This window comes from Ranitomeya variabilis, chromosome 2 (assembly GCF_051348905.1).
Source record: "Ranitomeya variabilis isolate aRanVar5 chromosome 2, aRanVar5.hap1, whole genome shotgun sequence".
NCBI lineage: Eukaryota > Metazoa > Chordata > Amphibia > Anura > Dendrobatidae > Ranitomeya > Ranitomeya variabilis.
The window spans coordinates 622,769,868-622,790,873 of NC_135233.1; the positions used below are offsets into that span (position 1 = coordinate 622,769,868).

The following is a 21,006-nucleotide window of genomic DNA, read 5'->3' on the forward strand; positions in this document are numbered from 1 at the left end:
GCACACAGGCAGAATGACACCGCATACGGACAGAATGACACCGCATACAGACAGAATGACACCGCATACAGACAGAATGACACCGCACACAGGCAGACTGACACCGCATACAGGCAGAATGACACCGCATACAGACAGAATGACACCGCATACAGACAGAATGATAACGCATATGGACAGAATGACACCGCATACAGGCAGACTGACACCGTATACAGGCAGACTGACACCGTATACAGGCAGAATGACACCGCATACAGACAGAATGACACCGCATACAGGCAGAATGACACCGCATACGGACAGAATGACACCGCATACCGGCAGAATGACACCGCACACAGGCAGACTGACACCGCACACAGGCAGACTGACACCGCACACAGGCAGAATGACACCGCATACAGACAGAATGACACCGCATACAGACAGAATGACACCGCACACAGGCAGACTGACACCGCACACAGGCAGACTGACACCGCACACAGGCAGAATGACACCGCATACGGACAGAATGACACCGCATACAGACAGAATGACACCGCATACAGACAGAATGACACCGCACACAGGCAGACTGACACCGCATACAGGCAGAATGACACCGCATACAGACAGAATGACACCGCATACAGACAGAATGATAACGCATATGGACAGAATGACACCGCATACAGGCAGACTGACACCGTATACAGGCAGACTGACACCGCATACAGACAGAATGACACCGCACACAGACAGAATGACACCGCATACAGGCAGAATGACACCGCACACAGGCAGAATGACACCGCATACAGACAGAATGATAACGCATATGGACAGAATGACACCGCATACAGGCAGACTGACACCGCATACAGGCCAGCAAAGATTGAGCCTGAAACAAGTTTTGGTTCTCACACATTTTGCGGCTTCAGTTTTTATAGCGACAATTTACATTTCCTGCAGATTGTTGTGAGGAGCGAGCAGAGGAAACGCAGGAAGATTGCAGAATAATACGTGATAACTATCTCTATCCGAAAAACTCCAATTCCACTGATTTTCACTCCTGCCTCAAAATGACCTGTTAGGCCACGTTCACTCTTGGTCAGTATTTTACCTCAATATTTGGTGAGTATTTTACCCCAGTATTTGGTCAGTATTTTACCTCAATATTTGTACCAAAACCAGGAGTGGAACAATTAGATGAGACGTATAATGGAGACACGTCACCACTTCTGTATTTATCATCCCCCTGGTTTTGGCATTTAAATACTGAGGTAAAATACTGACCAAATACTGAATGTATGAACATGGCCTTACATCATGTCAGTGATCTTCTCGTTAGCTCAGGAGAAATTGTTAACAAGGACAAGGCAGCTGATATCACTATGACTGGTTTCACATTTACGGTTGTGTCCGCAGCGTTTCTGCCACATACATCTTGATTTCCTATCTTTAACATTGTAGACGCAGTTGCATGCGTTCGCCTGCGTTTGACCACGCATGCGTCATTTTAGCTTGTGCGGCTGGGCGCAGCTAATGCAATATGTTGCAATTTTGGAGGTGGCAAATTGCAAATTTCCGTCAAATATGCGCAGGCATACGCATGCGGATGAGTGCGTTAAAAAATGCATTACTGTCTATGGGAATGCATGCATACGCATGTCTTTGTGTACGCATGCGTTCGAGGCGCTTGCGTACGCCGGACTGCGCATGTCCAGGAACTGATTTAGATACGCCCATTGAGCCACGCCCTCCTGGAAATATCAAACGCATGCGCATAAAAAGCGCAAAGGCATGTAAAAACGCATGCAAACGCTGCATTTTTTTGACGTCATGCGTAAGTTGATACGGATAAAAAACGCTGCGTTATCATGTGTTTGTAGGCTTTTTTGCATGCGGTTGCGGACGATACGCTGCGGACTCAACCGCAAATGTGAAACCAGCCTAAGTCATGGTGATGGAGCTATAAGATGTTTTTCTTTTTATATAGGCAGTTGTGTATACATTATATAGGTGATACTGTAACTGGTGTGTATAGTTGCAGTATCACCTATGTAACATATATACAGCAGTATCACATATATTGTATTTACAGCAGTTGCAGTATCCCCTATATAATGTATATATACAATTGTATTCCCAGCATGCCCTGCAGAGGCATACCACAGCAAGAGCCCAGGATGTGGAGCGGTGCTGGCAGCCGGACATTGCTGTATTAGATCAGGAGGGTGGTCACTGCTCGGGCACCGTCGACCCCCATTATACAAGCTTTATCCATCTACACTCCGGAGCTGCGCTCACTATTCTGCTCCTCAAATTCTCTGCTATTCTAGCTGCAGTTTGTTGTTTTTGTGTTCTTGGAGGCTGGATGGTTACACCGGGTGTGAACAGACACCTGTACAACCGGTTACTCCCCTCTTATTACAGGAGCTGCAGCAGGTTGTTGGGGAGTTTTGGCAGTAAGTCTGCTGACTGTTTCCAATGACAATGGACAGGCCTTGGTCGGCCTGTTTTGTGGATTAATTGTACATACAGCCTGTATAATGGGTCTCAGGGGGTGCAGTCACCTCTGTGTGGAGCGGGGACAGGGGTCTCAGATCATCATCCTAATTATTGTTAGGAGTTTGTGTGAACAGGGGTCAGTGCATCTTGTAAGCTCTGCAGTAAATGACTGGCAGCGTTTACAGCTCACTGTGCTGCTGCTGCGGCGCCTCCTGCATCTTCTCAGGGAGCACGCGGGTCCAGAATTCATACTTTCCAGCCTTCAGGTGTTTTGCCGCTTTCTGCTCCAGGTTTATCTCCATGTAATCTTCTTCCTCGTCGTACTGTGGCCAGTGCTCCAAGCCCGAACCATTGGGGTCACTGAAGAGAAAATGGGGAAAGCTTAAAGATGCATCAACTGCAGAGCGGGATAGTGGTGGGATATACATGTGGTATGGGGGGGTGTAGGGAGGGGGCCAAGAATGTGGGAGCTGAAGCCGAGGAAGCCCCCAATATCTGCCAGTCACCCAGCATGTCTTACCCGGTGCGGGCGAAGTTGGCCCAGTATCTCATAACCGCTTTGCTCAGAACCTTCTCTTCTTCTGTGGCGGCTCCTGGAAGAAAAATAGAAGAAGAATTAGATCACAACACGCAGTAAATGTTCCTGCACGGGACCAAAAAAAAAAAATTATTACCAGAACATCTTACATGTAGGAAAAAGAAACCAAGTTTGATAATAAAAAAAACAAATTCTGTGCTACAAAGTACAAAGATGGAGGCAGGATGTGGTCCTGCATTATGTTACTGAAATATACAAAGTCTTCCCTGACACAGGACAAACATCTGCTCCATGCAGATGTCTAACACCTCTATATAACACTGGGGTCCTGCATGTGTGCACTGCTCCAGCCACAGACACTAATGCCCCCCATACATCACAGAGGTGATCAGGGCGCTGATAACAAGCTGAATGGTCCCTCTCCCCGATGAAACGCTGGACAGTCGCTCTCCTCTATGAAGAGCTGGACAGTCCCTCTCCCCGATAACAAGCAGGACAGTCTTTCTCCTCCATAACAAGATGGACGGTCCCTCTCCCCGATGACACGCTGTACGGTCCCTCTCCCCGAAGACACGCAGGACGTTCCCTCTCCTTGATGACATGCAGCACGGTCCCTCTCCCCGATGACACACTGGACGGTCCCTCTCCCCGATGACAAGCTGGACGGCGGCTCTCTGTGAAGAGCTGGACAGTCCCTCTCCCTGATGACACGCTGGATGGTCCCTCTCCCCGATGACACGCTGGACGGTTACTCTCCCCGATGACACGCTGGACGGTCCCTCTCCTCGATGACATGCAGCACGGTCTATCTCCTCCATAACAAGCTGGATGGTCCCATCTCCACGATAACAAGCTGAAAGATCTTTCTCCTCCATAACAAGCTGGACAGTCTCTCTCCCTGGTGACAAGCTGGGTGGTCCCTTACCATTAATAATAAGCTGGATAGTTCCTGTCCTCCTGAATCTTCAGGACACGACGTCCAGGGTCTCCATAGAGGATTTGACGGACTGATTCCTACGACCACAGAGCATTTTGCCCTTTTACCTCCGTCCATTATAAATGATCTGTGGCCCCAAGAAGACAGCAGTGTCACTTGCATTTGTGGATGGCATGGTGACCTGTGATCATAGACGATGATTTCTGGAAGTTTTCCTGAGCCCATTCAGAGATTTGCATGACCGGATCCTGTAAGCATTTAATGCAGCATGAAGACCAAGAGGCCACGAGCCCTCAATACTGATCGTCCACTTTCTCCCTTGTGCAGATGGATTTCTCCACAATCCCTGAATCTTGATAAGTGATGGAGGTGGTGGATAGTCAAAGTCTGTAACTTCACGTACAGTAACATTTTTCTGAACTTGTTCCACCATCTTAAGATGCAGTTCACACATCAGTCACCTCCAATCGTCTTTACTTCTGAGAGACTCTGCCTCTCTCACATGCTCTTTTTATGCATACATGGTACTTACTTTTCCAGACTTTTGTTTCCCTTGTCCCAACTTTTTTGAGATTTGTCGCTGCCAACAATTTTGAAATAAAAAAATGAACCAAATTAAATTGAAAAATATTGAAAATTCCACTTCTGATCTGCTATGTGTGATAAAATATGGCGAGAAGAGATTTCCAGATCAGCACATTCTTGCTTTCGATACATTTTACCCAGTGTCTCAACTATAAATTACTCTGCGCTCCGGCACCAAATCACAGAAGTGTCTTCTGCAGAACAGAAAGTTATTGGTGTCCCAAAAATGGAGCAAAACAAGAGAAATGGAAGAATGACCCCAACAACCGTGGAAGAGTCATTTCAGAAGAGAAAGTATCAACTGATCTATAAATGCCCCATATATCATCAATCATCCCCCCACATGTAGACTAAGGTGGTCACCTGCTATAAACATAACGTTGCCATTCAAGAAAGGACCTCCTATCACAAAGAACAGCTCGTCCCCGTGATCGGCTTTCACAAAGTCTGGCTTGGAGTCCTCGAAGAGCGATGGACGGTGCTGGAACTCGTAGAAGTAGGTGGGATGGCCAGAATCTGGAATAACAGATTGTGTGGGTTTCAGAACAAAAATCTACGTTCTGCAGAGAACCCAACATCATAAAGAGGAGGTGACCGTGGTCTCCGTCCTTTCACCCTATATATGTGGAACACAACATATGTGTGGAGGTTATCCTTCATCTCGTGCATCGTACCTCGGTGGTACTTGGCCGCTCGTAATGCTGGGACGACAAACATAAGGTCTCCAATCAGATCTATGAGGCGGTTCCGGACTTCGGCAGGATCACTCACATCTCCAATGTATTCATCTAGCAGGAAGCTGGTGGCGCTGCTGAATGGACCCTGAAATATATCAATATCACCAGAATGACACCAAGCGGAAAGATCACAGAAGATCCAAAGCCGGTGGTAGAAGATGACGGCTGCCGGCCTCGGCTCCTGGGGCGGTCACAGACAAATGAGCAGAATCTCGTATACTCTGCAGGATGTAGACATCAGGACCTGTTGGGCAAGTAAGGACCTGCAGGATCAGGTTGGCATAGAAAAACTGGTGGATGGTTCATCATCTTGGGGTGGCTACCTCCCTCTTTTACAAGGCCTGTGGCGTATAATCATGCAGGTTACCATCTAAGTGCCCCATAATCCACCCTCAGCCATTGCCATCTCCTGCCAGCAGTGCTCATACCAGAATGGGGAAGTTCTTCAGCATTTCTTCTGCCTGCTCTCTCTCCATTCCTTCTCGAAACCCTGAGATATTCATCGCCTGAGGATAGAATGAGAAAGATCAATGATGTAAAGATCATCAGATGATCTCAGTATTGTTGGGGAGAGCCATAAGATCAAATACTTAATTAACCTCAAGACATAAGAGATTGAGAGAACCAACCCATAACATGTATTGTTTAACCTTACATAAGTTTTCTCAGATCAAAGTGAGACACTAAAGATGGCTGCCATTTCCTGTATCAGCACACCAAGTGCTGATATCCAAGAAGATCAGTGAGACCCTAAAGATGGCTGCCATTACCTGTATCAGCACACCATGTGCTGATATCCAAGATGACGCCCACCCTGATGACCTCATGGATCCTCCCACAGTGACGCCCACCTTGATGACCTCATGGACCAACCCACCCTGATGACCTCATGGATCCGCCCATGGACTTGCTCATTGCCCAACCCACTAACCAATGGAATACATCCGATCACTCCCATTTTAAAGCTAACCGAGCCCCCCTTAGAGGGGTTATATAAACCTGTGTTCTGACTAAATAAAGCCCTTGGAGCTGAGCCATAGATTGATCAAGGAGAGTTTACATCTGACTGTGTGTTGTCATATGTTATTTCTTTAGTGTGCACCTGATCAATATCCATTAGGCCAGGAGTAGGCAACTTAAGTGAACATTTTATTAATTGTTCAACCTAACAGCATTTCCTCCTCTATCAATCTTACCAACGGAATGATCCATCCAAATTCCTGGCTGGTGACTCCAGTCATAAAAGGAACGCTGTTCACCTCTTTATCGGCCATAATCTGCTCGGCGGCTTTAGGGAAGAATGCCCCATCGACACTTACAGGCAGATATATCATTTTCTGCAAGCGGAGGAGAAAAGTAAAGGGTGAAACCCAACTACATCCCCCAAGACCCCCAAACCATTACAGAGAAATTATTAAATGCTCCATCAGAGCCAGTTGTTAAAAACAGGGTGGTGATTTCAAGGTTTATTATCAACTTTATTAGTGGGTAATATTGCAAATAGATTGTAAAAGTAATAAGTAATCAACTTTGCCGTTTAGTTATTAGAAATCATGAACAGAGGGGTACCGTAATTACTTGCATTGAGTATTGCCCATTTAAGAGGTTAAAGTCCATTTTGTAAGTGCTGCCTCTGTAACCATGCAGGAACAGACTTCAGTGTCAAAGGTGTGGTGGTGGGGGCCACTGGGGCAGAGGACAGGAGGTGTAGTGGTGGTAGCCATCGCGGCAGAGGACAGGAGGTGCGGTGGTGGGGGCCACAGGACAGGAGGAGTGATGGTGCTGGCCACTGGGGTAGAGGAAAGGAGGTGTCATGGTGGTGGCCAATGGGGCAGAGGTGTGGTGGTGGGGGTAACTGGGGTAGAGGAGAAGAGGTGTGGTGTGGGCCACTGGGGCAGACAAAAAGAGGGGTGGTGGTGGAGGACAGTGTGGCAGAGGACAGGAGTTGTGGTGGTGTAGTCCACTGGGGCATAGGACAGGAGGTTTGGTGGTGGGGGCCACTGGGGCAAAATAGAAGAGGTATGGTGGTGGGGGCCACTGGGACAGAGGAGAAGAGGTGTGGTGGTAGGGGCCACTAGGGCAGAGGAGAAGAGGTGTGGTGGAGGCAACTGGGGCAGAGAAGAGGTGTGGTGGTGGGGGCCACTGGGGCAGAGGAGAAGAGGTGTGGTGGTGGAGGCCACTGGGGCAGAGGACAGGAGGTGTAGAAGTGGCGACCACTGGGGCAGAGAACAGGAGGTGTGGTGGAGGCCACTGGAGCAGATGACAGGAGATGTGGTGGTTAGGGCCACTGGGGCAGAGGACAGGAGGTGTGGTGGTGGTTGGGGAAGACGACAGCAGTTGTGGTTGGGGCCACTGGGGCAGAAGACAAGAAATGTGGTGGGGGCCACTGGGGCAGAGTAGAAGAGGTGTGGAGGTGGAGGCCACTGAGGCAGAGGACAGGAGGTGTGGTGGGGGCCACGGACAGAGAAGAAGAGGTGTGGTGTTTAGGGCCACTGGGGCAGAGGACAGGAGGTGTGGTGGTGGGAGGCCACTGGGGCATAAAAAAGTAGGTGTGGTTGGGGCCACTGGGGCAGAGGACAGGAGGTGTGGTGGTGTTGGCCACTGGGGCAGAGGACAGGAGGTGTGGTGGTGGAGGCCACTGGGGCAGAAGACAGGAGGTATGGTGGTGGTTGGGGCCACTGGGGCAGAAGACAGGAGGTGTAGTGGTGGGGGCCACTGGGGTAGAGGACAGGAGGTGTGGGTCATGACTCCTGGGTATTACTGCCGTGGGGAGAGCTGTACTCAGCAGCAAGGGAGCTGAGCAAAGCGCCGGGTAACTAACCAGGTAACAACCAAGCCCTAACCCATGTGACAGAGTGGGAGGTAGTCGGGGGTGGGGCCAGACACCGGGGTGCAGAGAAGACGATATACACAGGAGAGTGGTCAAACAAGCCAAGATCAGAACCAAGAGATCACGAGGTACCAAACGGGAGAGACGGGATTGTCAGAAGGGAAGCTAGAGATCAGAAATCCAAAAGAACAAACAAGCAGAGTAAGCATGGAGAGCAAGGAAAACTATTGCAAGCCGCGCACACACTCCAAGGGTCAGGCACACAGACAAGAGGAATGTATAGCTGACAGTGAATCCTAGTCTGGAGTGAGTATAAATAACCCTCCCAGATCGAAAATGAGGCCAGCAAAATTAACCCTGAGAGAACAGGACATTAACCATGTCCTTATCATGACAGTGTGGTGGTGGTTTGGGCCACTGGTGCAGAGGACAGGAGGTATGGTGGTAGAGGGCACTGGAATGGAGATGCTGCAGATTTTGCATTTGTAATATGCTTTCCTTCTGTATAACTTCATACATTTCATTCACATCCAGAGCTGCATTCACAATTCTGCACAGCTTTCTGCCAGTAGGAAATCAGTGTGATGAAGCTAGAACTGGTGAATATTCCCTGGATCACTGGGGGTCAGGGGTGGTGAGGAATCAGGGTGATGAACCCTATGACTTCACTGACCGTACCATAGAGACAACTAGAGACAGGATCTCTTCTTCAGATTTCACCTTCAGACAGTCCACAAGCACATCCAAACCACAGCCCGAAATATTGGCCACGATCTGCAGAAGAGAGAAAATCCGACACAAGCAAAGTGTCAGTGCAGGAATGAGGAAGGACTGTCGGTCGTCTCTCACGTCACACACCCGACAGGCTCGTAAGTGGCCTCGGCTGCCACAGCAATGTAGGTTCCCCAGACACCTGATGTGGCCTCAGCCACATGGCCCACAATTCCCCGCTATTCCCTTATTAGTGTGGACCCACGGCACCATCAAGTGGACAGCAGCAATATTAAAGCACTCGGCTGCATAAGATCACACTCGGCCAGTGAAGAACAGTGGAGGGAGGATTTGTGAGAAGGAGATGAAAAGATTATCATCATATAGCAAAGTTCTAGTAACAGTGATGGACCTCAAGAGTAAAGGCCCGATAACACAACCGCACCCGATGGGAAGTCACTCAATGGTTATCTCAGTGGCAGAAGTAAATTTTGCAATCATCGTTATCCACAGCAAATCACCTGACTACACTGGATGGTGTACGAGTGATCCAGTCAACCATCAAACTAGTGCTGGGGTCATTGGTCGGACGATTGACGGCACTTTTACTCGAGGCGCTAGGTCCTCAGACACAGTGCAGCATTTTATGGCCTAATGTATACTTACATTACTATAAAACGCACTTTCCTCTTTAGTCTGGGCCACCAAACCCGGCATTATGGCTACACCACTCTCAGCAATAGCTCTGTGGAATAAGCCTTTGGCCAGTGGTGACGCCACCTGAATATAAGAAATACACAGAAGGGGGCAAGATCATTAAGGGTTAAATGATGGGCCTTTACCTTCATCTATAGAACAACCGCCCAATCAGAGCCTCAATAATGAGCAACATATCAGCATCACAACTGCTCACCAGTGCAGAGACGCTGATTCCCCCCGCAGACTCCCCAAATATAGTCACAGAGTCGGGGTCCCCTCCGAAATCTGCAATGTTCTTCTGAACCCACTGGAGAGCTTCAACCTGATCCAAGAAGCCGTAGTTCCCAGGAGCGCGGTCATCTCCAGTGCTGTGACAAGAAAAGATAGCTGTTAATAAAATTAGGTGACCTCAACCCAGTGGCTCCCTGCAGAGTAATGTGCACAAAGACTGACAATGGTCCCATCCACATAGCACCAGGTATAGCCGGCTGACAGCACACAGCATTGTCATTTCATGTCTTACCTCTGGGCAGTAAAGTCACTGACAGCATAGACATTACCTAAGGAAGCCGAGGAGCCCCAGCCGGTACTGGATGGAAACAACTACAACGTTTTCATGGGCACCCAGAGCAGAACCTTCAAACAACATGGCTCCCCCCATCATCAGGCCTCCACCATGTATGAACACCATGACCTAGGCAATGAGCAGAAGCTGTTCATTAATAGGAAATGCAGGTCAATGTGAATGAGATTTTATCTTTGTGTCTCCAATTAGAATCATAAGGGACCGCCATGGGCACAACCTCTGTGCACACAAAAGTGGGATCTGTAAATTCTGCATCTACACACCGCAGCAATTATATAGAAATGTTAGTCACACAATACAGGCTTGACTTACCGGCAGCTTCTCCTTCTTCACTCGATCAGCAGGTGTGAAGACGTTTAGGTACAGACAGTCCTCCGACACAGGAGGTATAGTAGATTTGGCTTTCACTGACTCCAGTAACAGTTCCATCGCGTGATGATCCTGCAGACATCTAATAAATATATATTCAGTATATACTGCTCAAAAATAAAGGGAAAACTAAAATCTCATATCCAAGATATCACTGAATTAAATATTCCAGTTGCAAATCTTTATTCATTGCATAGTAGAATGCATTGAAAACAATAAAACATAAAAATGATAAATGTGAATCACAACTAATTTCTCATGGAGGTCTGGAGTTGGAATGATGCTCAAAATCAATGTGGTAAATCAAATTACAGGCTGATCCAACTTCAGTGGAGATGCCTCAAGCAAGGAAATGATGCTCAGTAGTGTGTGTGGTGTCCAGGTGCCTGAACTACCTCCCAACAATGCCTGGGCATGCTACTGATGAGGAGGCGGATGTTCTCCTGTGTATATGTGCTCGATTGGATTAAGGTCTGGGGATTGGTCAGGTCAGTCCATAGCAGCAATGCCTTCATCATGCAGGAACGGCTGACACACTCCAGCCACATAAGGTCTAGCATTGTCATGCATCAGAAGGAATCCAGGGCCAACCTCACCAGCATATGGTCTCACAATCGGTCTGAGGATCTCATCCTGGTACCTAATAGCAGTAAGGGTACCTCTGGCGAGCACATGGAGGGCTGTGTGGTCCTCCAAAGAAATGCCACCCCACACCATTACTGACCCACTGAAACCGGTCATGCTGGAGGATGTTGCAGGCAGAAGAATGTTCTCCATGGTGTCTTCAAACTCTGTCATGTCTATCACATGTGCTCAGTGTGAGCACAACACCGACTTGTGGACTTCGGGCCCTCATACCATCCTCATGGAGTGTATTTCTGACAGTCTGTGCAGACACATAAATGTTAGTGGCCTGCTGGATGCCATTTTGTAGGGCTCTGGCACTCCTCCTCCTGATCTTTTGTGCACAAAGGAAGAGGTAGCAACCCTACTGCTGGGTTGTTGCCGTCCTACGGCCCCCTCCACATCTCCTTGTGTATCTGCTCCATGCTCTGGACACTGTGCTGACAGACACAGCTACCCTCATTGCCACAGCTCGCATTGATGTGCCATCCTGGATGAGCTGCACTACCTGAGCAACTTCTGTTGGTTTTAGACACCGCCTCAGGCTACTGTACCTCTATGGGCGAGATCAATGACCAAACACAAAAGTGACCAAAACAACAGCCAAAAAGTGTGAGAACAGAGAAAGGGTCTGTGGTCACCTCCTGCAGAACCACTCCTTTATAGGGGTTGTCTTGCTAGTTGCCGATCATTTCTACCTGTTGTCCGTTCCATTTGTACAACAGCAGAAGAAATTGATTCACAATCAGTGTTGCTTCGTAACTGGACAGGTTGATGTCACAGAAGTGATGGATTTGGAGTTACATTGTGGTGGCTAAGTGTTCCCTTTATTTTCTTGCGCAGTATATATATATATATTTATTACAGTATGAATGTGTTCGCCGTTCTTTCACACCAACCTCTGAGAGCACTTACATTGGGGCATAGTCTGAGGCCTCCCGCACGGAGCTCCAGGACTCGGGGGGTTCTGGGGATGCAAATCTCAATGGACCAACTGGAGGTTTAGCGAAGGGGACTCCATAGAAGGTATGAACGGTTCTGTCTGTTCCCTTCGCAGACAGCGTCTTCCCCTGCAGTTTACCATATTGCGTCTCCACCTGAGGGGGATCGTCCTCTCCTAAAGCCTCAAAAAAATCAGATTATTGGATGCAGAAAACTGCAGAGACATCATGCCTGTACTCGTGTCACAGCCAGAGCTGCACTTACATCATCCCTGTACTCCGATCACAGCCAGACCTGCACTCACAGGTGAGCAGGACCCTCAGCCCTTCATCAGACAGGCGTGGATTTCTGTGGACTGTTATTGAGGCCTGTACATGAAGATCTGATGTGATCGGTCATAATCACACCTGGATCTGTGCAATCATGTGATGAAGGAATAACCAACTGTCCCCGAGCTTTATAAGGGCTCAGACTAGCAGTAAGGTGCGGTCCAGGCTGCAAGGTCTGAACACGTCCCAGCGCTCCTCACTTATCACTTCCAGCAGGTGCAGGGTTATTATGTGCGGGGTCACAGGTCGCCGCTCCTTCACCCAGTGCCCCCCCAGTCACATGATCGTCAGCAGCACAATACAGGCGATCATGTTACCGCCGCACCTGTAACACTACAGATCTCAGGGCAGAGAATCTCACCTGGACATTACCTTCTCCACCCTGGACACAATGTATCCGAGCTGTTAATAAGCTAAAAACCTGTGTAATCTGCAGCATATGTATATGAAGACCCCCAGGTATCACATAGGAGGGGATCATCACTGCTCTGAAGGGAGCAAAAAGGGCGAATGTAGCAAGAGCTATCATCAGACGGTTCCACCAACAGCACAAGGGATCAGCAGACAAGCAATCATCTGCTGATTACTGAGAAAATCAATAACCTTTGTAACAATCCCATGAGATACCACAATGTCAGCAGCTTGTTATCTGTGGCCCCAGGGACACTGCCACAACTTTATAGCACCAACATAGACCTGAGAGCTGTACAACCAAGAAGCCAATAATCCATGACAATACTGAACACCCCACTGACCATATGTAGGGGGCATTTATGTACATTTTATTCCCATTCAGGACATCCCACTTTCCACACTTACAGAAACATATGTGTCATTAACACCCAGAAACTTATGAAGAATTTGCAGTCCTCATTGGCCCCAATCTCCTCTCTCTCATGTCCTGATTCTGCACTGAAAGATTATAATGAAACACTGAAATGTGCTCTGGATGAAGGTGCACCTCCTACACATAAAACAACTCTGCACAGACGGCAACAACCCTCGCAAATGCTGCAAACACGCTTCCTACAGCGGTGTTCCAGGTGAGCCGAACATCTGGAGAAAATCTGCCTGAAGATTTCATCCATACAACTCTGCCCTTCACCTCTCCAAACAAACCTATTTCAACACCCTCATCACCTCACTATCCAGTAATCCTAAACATCTCTTTGACACTTTTTCCATTCTCTACTCAACCCAAGAGTGCAGGCCCCAACCACGGACCTCCGCGCTGACGATCTGGTCAATTATTTAAAAGAAAAAATTGACCATATCCAACAGGAAATTTTCTCCCAATCACCTCTTGCCATGCACTGTCCTCCCTCTCCCACTGCATCAAGCTCATTCTCTGTCTTTGAACCAGTCACAGAAGAAGAAAATGATATGGCTCCATGTATCTTTTCGCCCTACTACTTGCACCACTGACCCTATTCCCTCACATCTTCTCCAGTCCCTTTCCCCTGCTGTCACCTCTTACCTAACAAGAATATTCAACCTCTCTCTCTTCTGGTATCACTCCCGCCTCATTTAAACATGCCGTCATACATCCATTACTTAAAAAAAACATCCCTCGATCAAAACTGTGCTGCTAACTTATAGACCGGTCTCTAATCTTCCCTTCATCTCTAAACTCCTGGAACACTTGATCCACTCCTGTCTAATCCGCTATCTCTCAGATAACTCTCTTCTTGACCCTCTTCACTCTGGTTTCCGCTCTTTACACTCTACTGAAACTACCCTCACTAAAGTCTCTAATAATCTAATAACAGCTAAATCTAATGGTCACTACTCCATGCTAATTCTCCTGGATCTCTCTGCAGCATTCGACACTGTGGATCATCAGCTCCTCACTATGCTCCGCTCCATCGGCCTCAAGGACACCGTTCTCTCCTGGTTCTCCTCCTAGCTCTCTGACCGCTCTTTAACTGTATCTTTTGCTGGTTCCTCCTCCTCTCACCTTCCCCTAAAGGTACCTTCACACTCAGCAACTTTGCAACGAGAACGACAACGATCCGTGACGTTGCAGCGTCCTGGATAGCAATCTCGTGTTTGACACGCAGCAGCGATCTGGATCCCGCTGTGATATCGCTGGTCGGAGCTAGATGTCCAGAACTTTATTTCGTTGTCAGGTCGGCGTGTATCGTCATGTTTGACATCAAAAGCAACGATGTCAGCAATGTTTTACATGGAGCTAACAACCAGCGAGAACGATAAGTGAGTCGCCATTACGTCACTGGATCGCTCCTGCATCGTTCTGGAGCTGCTGTGTTTGACATCTCTACAGCGACCTAAACAGCGACGCTGCAGCGATCGGCTCGTTGTCTATATCGCTGCAGCGTCGCTGAGTGTGTCGGTACCTTTAGTGTAGGGGTTCCTCAAGGATCAGTCCTAGGCCCCCTCCTCTTCTCTTTGTATACTGCCCCTATTGGACAAACCATCAGTAGATTTGGTTTCCAGTATCTTCTCTATGCTGATGACCCCAATTATACACCTCTACTCCTGACATCACTCCTGCATTATTAGAAAACACCAGTGATTGTCTTACCGCTGTCTCCAACATCATAGCAAATAGATCAATGGCTGCACTCAATTTTACTGTACTAATGCAAGGAAATGTGCGATACATGAAAAGTGAATAGCATAATGGCTTGTGAAATCTATGAAAAAACACATGAGATGCTTAGCACAAGATTTGGCCAAAAATTGTGAGCCCATCCACCAGACGTCAAGGTAATCTCAAATCGGATTGGTACCTGACCTGACTGCCTAGTGTGAACACTTACCTATGGCTAATAACATGGCAAAGCCTGCATTTATAGGAAGGTCAGAACCAACTGTATTTGGATGTAATTAAAATCACAGCATGGTGAAGGGCGGGGCGTTCAAGTCAGAAAAAATAGTACATAGTAAATACAGGAAAACTGACTGAACAGCAATCTAGTCTGAACTGGTGCATAACCAAAAAAGGACTTACATAGCAAATAGATCAATGGCTGCACTCAATTTTACTGTACTAAAGCAGGGAAATGTGCGATACATGAAATGTGAATAGCATAATGGCTTGTGAAATCTATGAAAAAACACATGAGATGCTTAGCACAAGATGTGGCCAAAAATTGTGAGCCCATCCACCAAACATCAAGGTAATCTCAAATCGGATGGGTACCTGACCTGACTGCCTAGTGTGAACACTTACCTATGGCTAATAACATGGTAAAGCCTGCATTTATAGGAAGGTCAGAACCAACTGTGTTTTGATGTAATTAAAATCACAGCATAGTGAAGGGCGGGGCGTTCAAGTCAGAAAAAATAGTACATAGTAAATATAGGAAAACTGACTGAACAGCAATCTAGTCTGAACTGGTGCATAACCAAAAAAGGACTTACATAGCAAATAGATCAATGGCTGCACTCAATTTAACTGTACTGTAGTGACTACAGTGACTACAGTCAGGTCAGGTACCCATCCGATTTGAGATTACCTTGACGTTTGGTGGATGGGCTCACAATTTTTGGCTTGTGCTAAGCATCTCGTGTTTTTTTCATAGATTTCACAAGCCATTATGCTATTCACATTTCATGTATCGCACATTTCCTTGCTTTAGTACAGTAAAAGTGAATGCAGCCATTGATCTATTTGCTATGTAAGTCCTTTTTTGGTTATGCACCAGTTCAGACTAGATTGCTGTTCAGTCAGTTTTCCTATATTTACTATGTACTATTTTTTCTGACTTGAACGCCCCGCCCTTCACCAAGCTGTGATTTTAATTACATCCAAACACAATTGGTTCTGACCTTCCTATAAATGCAGGCTTTACCATGTTATTAGCCATAGGTAAGTGTTCACACTAGGCAGTCAGGTCAGGTACCCATCCGATTTGAGATTTCCTTGACGTTTGGTGGATGGGCTCACAATTTTTGGCCAAATCTTGTGCTAAGCATCTCATGTCTTTTTTCATAGATTTCACAAGCCATTATGCTATTCACATTTCATGTATCGCACATTTCCTTGCTTTAGTACAGTAAAATTGAGTGCAGCCATTGATCTATTTGCTATGTAAGTTCTTTTTTGGTTATGCACCAGTTCAGACTAGATTGCTATTCAGTCAGTTTTCCTATATTTACTATGTCTCCAACATCATGTCCTCCCTCGACATTGCCATTTCCATGTGTGGTTCTACCATTACTCCAGAGCAAAATGCCCGCTGTCTTGGGGTCATACTTGATTCAGATCTTTTCTTTCATTCACCCCCACATCCGATCACTGGCTCGCTCTTATTATCTGCACCTCAAAAACAATTCTAGAATTCAACCTTACTTTCAACTCTGCAAAAACTCTTACTGTTGCTCTTATTCATTCTAGTCTGGACTATTGTAACTCTCTACTAATCGGCCTCCCTCTTACCAAACTCTCCCCTCTTCAATCTGTCTTGAATGCTGCAGCCAGGATCATATTCCTCACCAACCATTACACCGATGCCTCTACCTTGTGCCAATCATTACACTGGTTACCCATCCACTCCAGAAATAAATCTAAACTTCTCATTCTTACCCACAGAGCGCGCCACGGTTCAGCATGACCCTACATCCCCTCCCTCGTCTCAGTCTACCACCCCACTAGTGCCTTCCGCTCGGCTTAATGACATAACATTAAAGTTACCGTCACACTGAGCAACTTTCCAACGAGAACGACAGCGATCCGTGACGTTGCAGCGTCCTGGATAGCGATCTCGTTGTGTTTGACACGCAGCAGCGATCAGGATCCTGCTGTGATATCGCTGGTCGGAGCTAGAAGTCCAGAACTTTATTTCGTCGCTGGATCACCCGCTGTCATCGCTGGATCGGTGTGTGTGACACCGATCCAGCGATGTGTTCGCTTGTAACCAGGGTAAACATCGGGTTACTAAGCGCAGGGCCGCGCTTAGTAACCCGATGTTTACCCTAGTTACCATTGTAAATGTAAAAAAAACAAACAGTACATACTTACATTCCGGTGTCAGTCACGTCCCTCGCCGTCAGCTTCCTTGAAGCTGCCTTAAAGCAGAGCACAGCGGTGACGTCACCGCTGTGCTCTGCTTTTACTTTACGGCCGGTGCTCACAGTCAGTGCGGGAAGCTGACGGCGAGGGACGTGACTGACACCGGAATGTAAGTATGTACTGTTCTTTTTTTTACATTTACAATGGTAACGAGGGCAAACATTGGGTTACTAAGCGCGGCCCTGCGCTTAGTAACCCGATGTTTACCCTGGTTACCCGGGGACTTCGGCATCGTTGGTCGCTGGAGAGCTGTCTGTGTGACAGCTCTCCAGTGACCACACAACGACTTACCAACGATCACGGCCAGGTCGTATCGCTGGTCGTGATCGTTGGTAAATCGTTTAGTGTAACGGTACCTTAACAATTTCAATCATTAGAACCTCCCACTCCTGTCTCCAAGACTTCTCAAATGCTGCGGCCAAGTCTCTGGAATGCATTACCCAGGATAATTTGATTAATCCCCAATACCCACAGTTTTAAGCATGCCCTAAAAACGTATTTCTTCAGACTGGTCTATCGCCTCAACACATTTTTCCAACTATCCCTGTGTTTCCCAATCTAAATTTTCTTCATAACAAGGTTCCTCGCATCATGTTCTCACATGCTTTATGCATTTAATAGCCCTCAGTGTCTGTACTTTTACACATACTGGCTGATAACCGGTTAATGCAGCATTATATGAACACGCGATTTCTTACATTATGGCTGGTCCGAACAATGAGAGGACCCCACTGATCAAAAGAGCTTACACTCTACAGGAGAGAGAGGACCCCACTGATCATAAGAGCTTACACTCTACAGGAGAGAGAGGACCCCACTGACCATAAGAGCTTATACTCTACAGGAGAGAGAGGATCCCACTGACCGTAAGAGCTTATACTCTACAGGAGAGAGGACCCCACTGACCATAAAAGCTTACACTCTACAGGAGAGAGGACCCCACTGATCATGAGAGCTTACACTCTACAGGAGAGAGAGGACCCCACTGACCATAAGAGCTTACACTCTACAGGAGAGAGGACCCCACTGATCATAAGAGCTTACACTCTACAGGAGAGAGAGGACCCCACTGACCATAAGAGCTTACACTCTACAGGAGAGAGAGGACCCCACTGACCATAAGAGCTTACACTCTACAGGAGAGAGGACCCCACTGATCATAAGAGCTTACACTCTACAGGAGAGAGAGGACCCCACTGACCGTAAGAGCTTATACTCTACAGGAGAGAGGACCCCACTGACCATAAGAGCTTACACTCTACAGGAGAGAGGACCCCACTGATCATGAGAGCTTACACTCTACAGGAGAGAGAGGACCCCACTGACCATAAGAGCTTACACTCTACAGGAGAGAGAGGACCCCACTGATCATAAGAGCTTACACTCTACAGGAGAGAGAGGACCCCACTGACCATAAGAGCTTACACTCTACAGGAGAGAGAGGACCCCACTGACCATAAGAGCTTACACTCTACAGGAGAGAGGACCCCACTGATCATAAGAGCTTACACTCTACAGGAGAGAGAGGACCCCACTGACCATAAGAGCTTACACTCTACAGAAGAGAGGACCCCACTGACCATAAGAGCTTACACTCTACAGGAGAGAGAGAACCCCACTGATCATAAGAGCTTACACTCTACAGGAGAGAGAGGACCCCACTGACAATAAGAGCTTACACTCTACAGGAGAGAGAGGACCCCACTGACAATAAGAGCTTACACTCTTACATACTGGCTGATAACCCGTTAATGCAGCATTATATGAACACGCGATTTCTTACATTATGGCTGGTCCGAACAATGAAAGCAATTGATACCATCCACCATTCGTGTCTCCCTTATTTCCTCATAGATTGTAAGCTTGAGGGCAGGGCCCTCATTTCTCTTGGTATCTGTTGATTTATGTGATTATTGTTATGCTATAATGTCTTTTATTGTCTGTACAAGTCCCCTCTAAAATGTAAAGTGCTGCTGAGTATGCTGGCGCTATAGAAATAAAATTATTATTATCATAAGAGCTTACACTCTACAGGAGAGAGAGGACCCCACTGACCATAAGAGCTTACACTCTACAGGAGAGAGGACCCCACTGATCAAAAGAGCTTACACTCTACAGGAGAGAGAGGACCCCACTGACCATAAGAGCTTACACTCTACAGGAGAGAGAGGACCCCACTGACCATAAGAGCTTACACTCTACAGGAGAGAGAGAGGACCCCACTGACCGTAAGAGATTATACTCTACAGGAGAGAGGACCCCACTGACCATAAGAGCTTACACTCTACAGGAGAGAGGACCCCACTGATCATGAGAGCTTACACTCTACAGGAGAGAGAGGACCCCACTGATCATAAGAGCTTACACTCTACAGAAGAGAGGACCCCACTGACCATAAGAGCTTACACTCTACAGGAGAGAGAGAACCCCACTGACCATAAGAGCTTACACTCTACAGGAGAGAGAGGACCCCACTGACCATAAGAGCTTACACTCTACAGGAGAGGACCCCACTGACCATAAGAGCTTACACTCTACAGGAGAGAGAGAAGACCCCACTGACCAGAAGAGCTTACACTCTACAGGAGAGAGAGGACCCCACTGACCATAAGAGCTTACACTCTACAGGAGAGACTGGATCTAGCTGAGCAGCGGCTTCCATGGTTTCTCAGCTCTCTTCTGCTCTTCGTATGACTCTGTCACTGTCAGTTTGCACAGGACCCCCTCATAACAATGTTTCCTCACCTGATGTCAGGACCCCCAGAGCCACGGTACACAGCACAACTACCCTCATCAGAGCTCCCATCATTGTGGAGTGTCACAGATGATCTCCAGGACAACTAATGAGGAAGCAGTTCTGGGCTGAGGCTTTATATGGAGGCGGAGCTGGACTTGTGATTAGTTGATGGGAGTGTCAATCATGTGTAATCACCAGTTCTATCAGGATGGGTTACATCTTACGAAATCAGGAAAACACATATTTGGGAGATGCCTCGGGATGGGAAATATACAGGAAAAAGTTGGCAGCTATGAATCCTTGTGAGAACCTGATATTAGAAGTGGAAAGGAAGAACAAAAACAACAAACTCTGAATGAAAATAGAGGAGCAAGAGAAACCGACTACAAACTAAAATGTGTCCATACAAATGACAGAGCGTGGGAAACCAACAAGAAGGACTGGAGCTGCTGACACAGTGTGAGTCACTGGGAAAGTGCTGGAGGGGAGATATGTGTCACTGTGCTTAATAGCATCAGTGACATAAACCCAGAATATTTTCCTCCAGCACACTACGTGATATGAGGTTTAAGATAAGTTCCGTAACGGGCTGGTTTTTATGTGGACATCCAGTCCTACACCCCAAGGAGTCACTGAGGGTTTGTCCAAGGCCACGGGGAGAGACTTGCTTTGCTGGACAGTCCTGGATAGCCGCCCCTGTTGTCCCTTGTCCTCCGATGAGATGGACTGCAGCCTAGGTAGGTGCTGCTCATACTATGCATATCCCACCTGCAGTGTGGACTACCAGCCCGGTGAGGGGCCACAGTCATGTCCCGTATCAATAAATGGGGTGCTGGTATCAGGACTCT

General features: G+C 47.4%; 1 protein-coding gene and 1 long non-coding RNA gene across 2 annotated transcripts; both read right to left on the bottom strand.

Annotated features, from left to right (window-relative positions):
* Nucleotides 1-900: 900 nt before the first annotated feature.
* On the bottom strand, nt 901-20,288 carry LOC143807405 (fatty acyl-CoA hydrolase precursor, medium chain-like). Its single transcript, XM_077288911.1, has 13 exons — nt 20,167-20,288; nt 12,028-12,229; nt 10,432-10,570; nt 10,094-10,227; nt 9,748-9,901; nt 9,501-9,614; nt 8,802-8,897; nt 6,490-6,630; nt 5,722-5,799; nt 5,231-5,378; nt 4,920-5,072; nt 3,017-3,089; nt 901-2,856 (listed from the first exon to the last, which is right to left on the bottom strand). The coding sequence occupies exons 1-13, from the start codon at nt 20,228-20,230 to the stop codon at nt 2,676-2,678; spliced, it is 1,677 nt and encodes a 558-aa protein (XP_077145026.1). The 5' UTR covers nt 20,231-20,288; the 3' UTR covers nt 901-2,675.
* Nucleotides 5,908-6,176, bottom strand: LOC143807406 (uncharacterized). The gene is made up of 3 exons (XR_013221717.1): nt 6,154-6,176; nt 6,064-6,115; nt 5,908-5,996 (listed from the first exon to the last, which is right to left on the bottom strand). It is a non-coding gene; the product is annotated as an uncharacterized LOC143807406 (long non-coding RNA).
* Nucleotides 20,289-21,006: the final 718 nt, after the last annotated feature.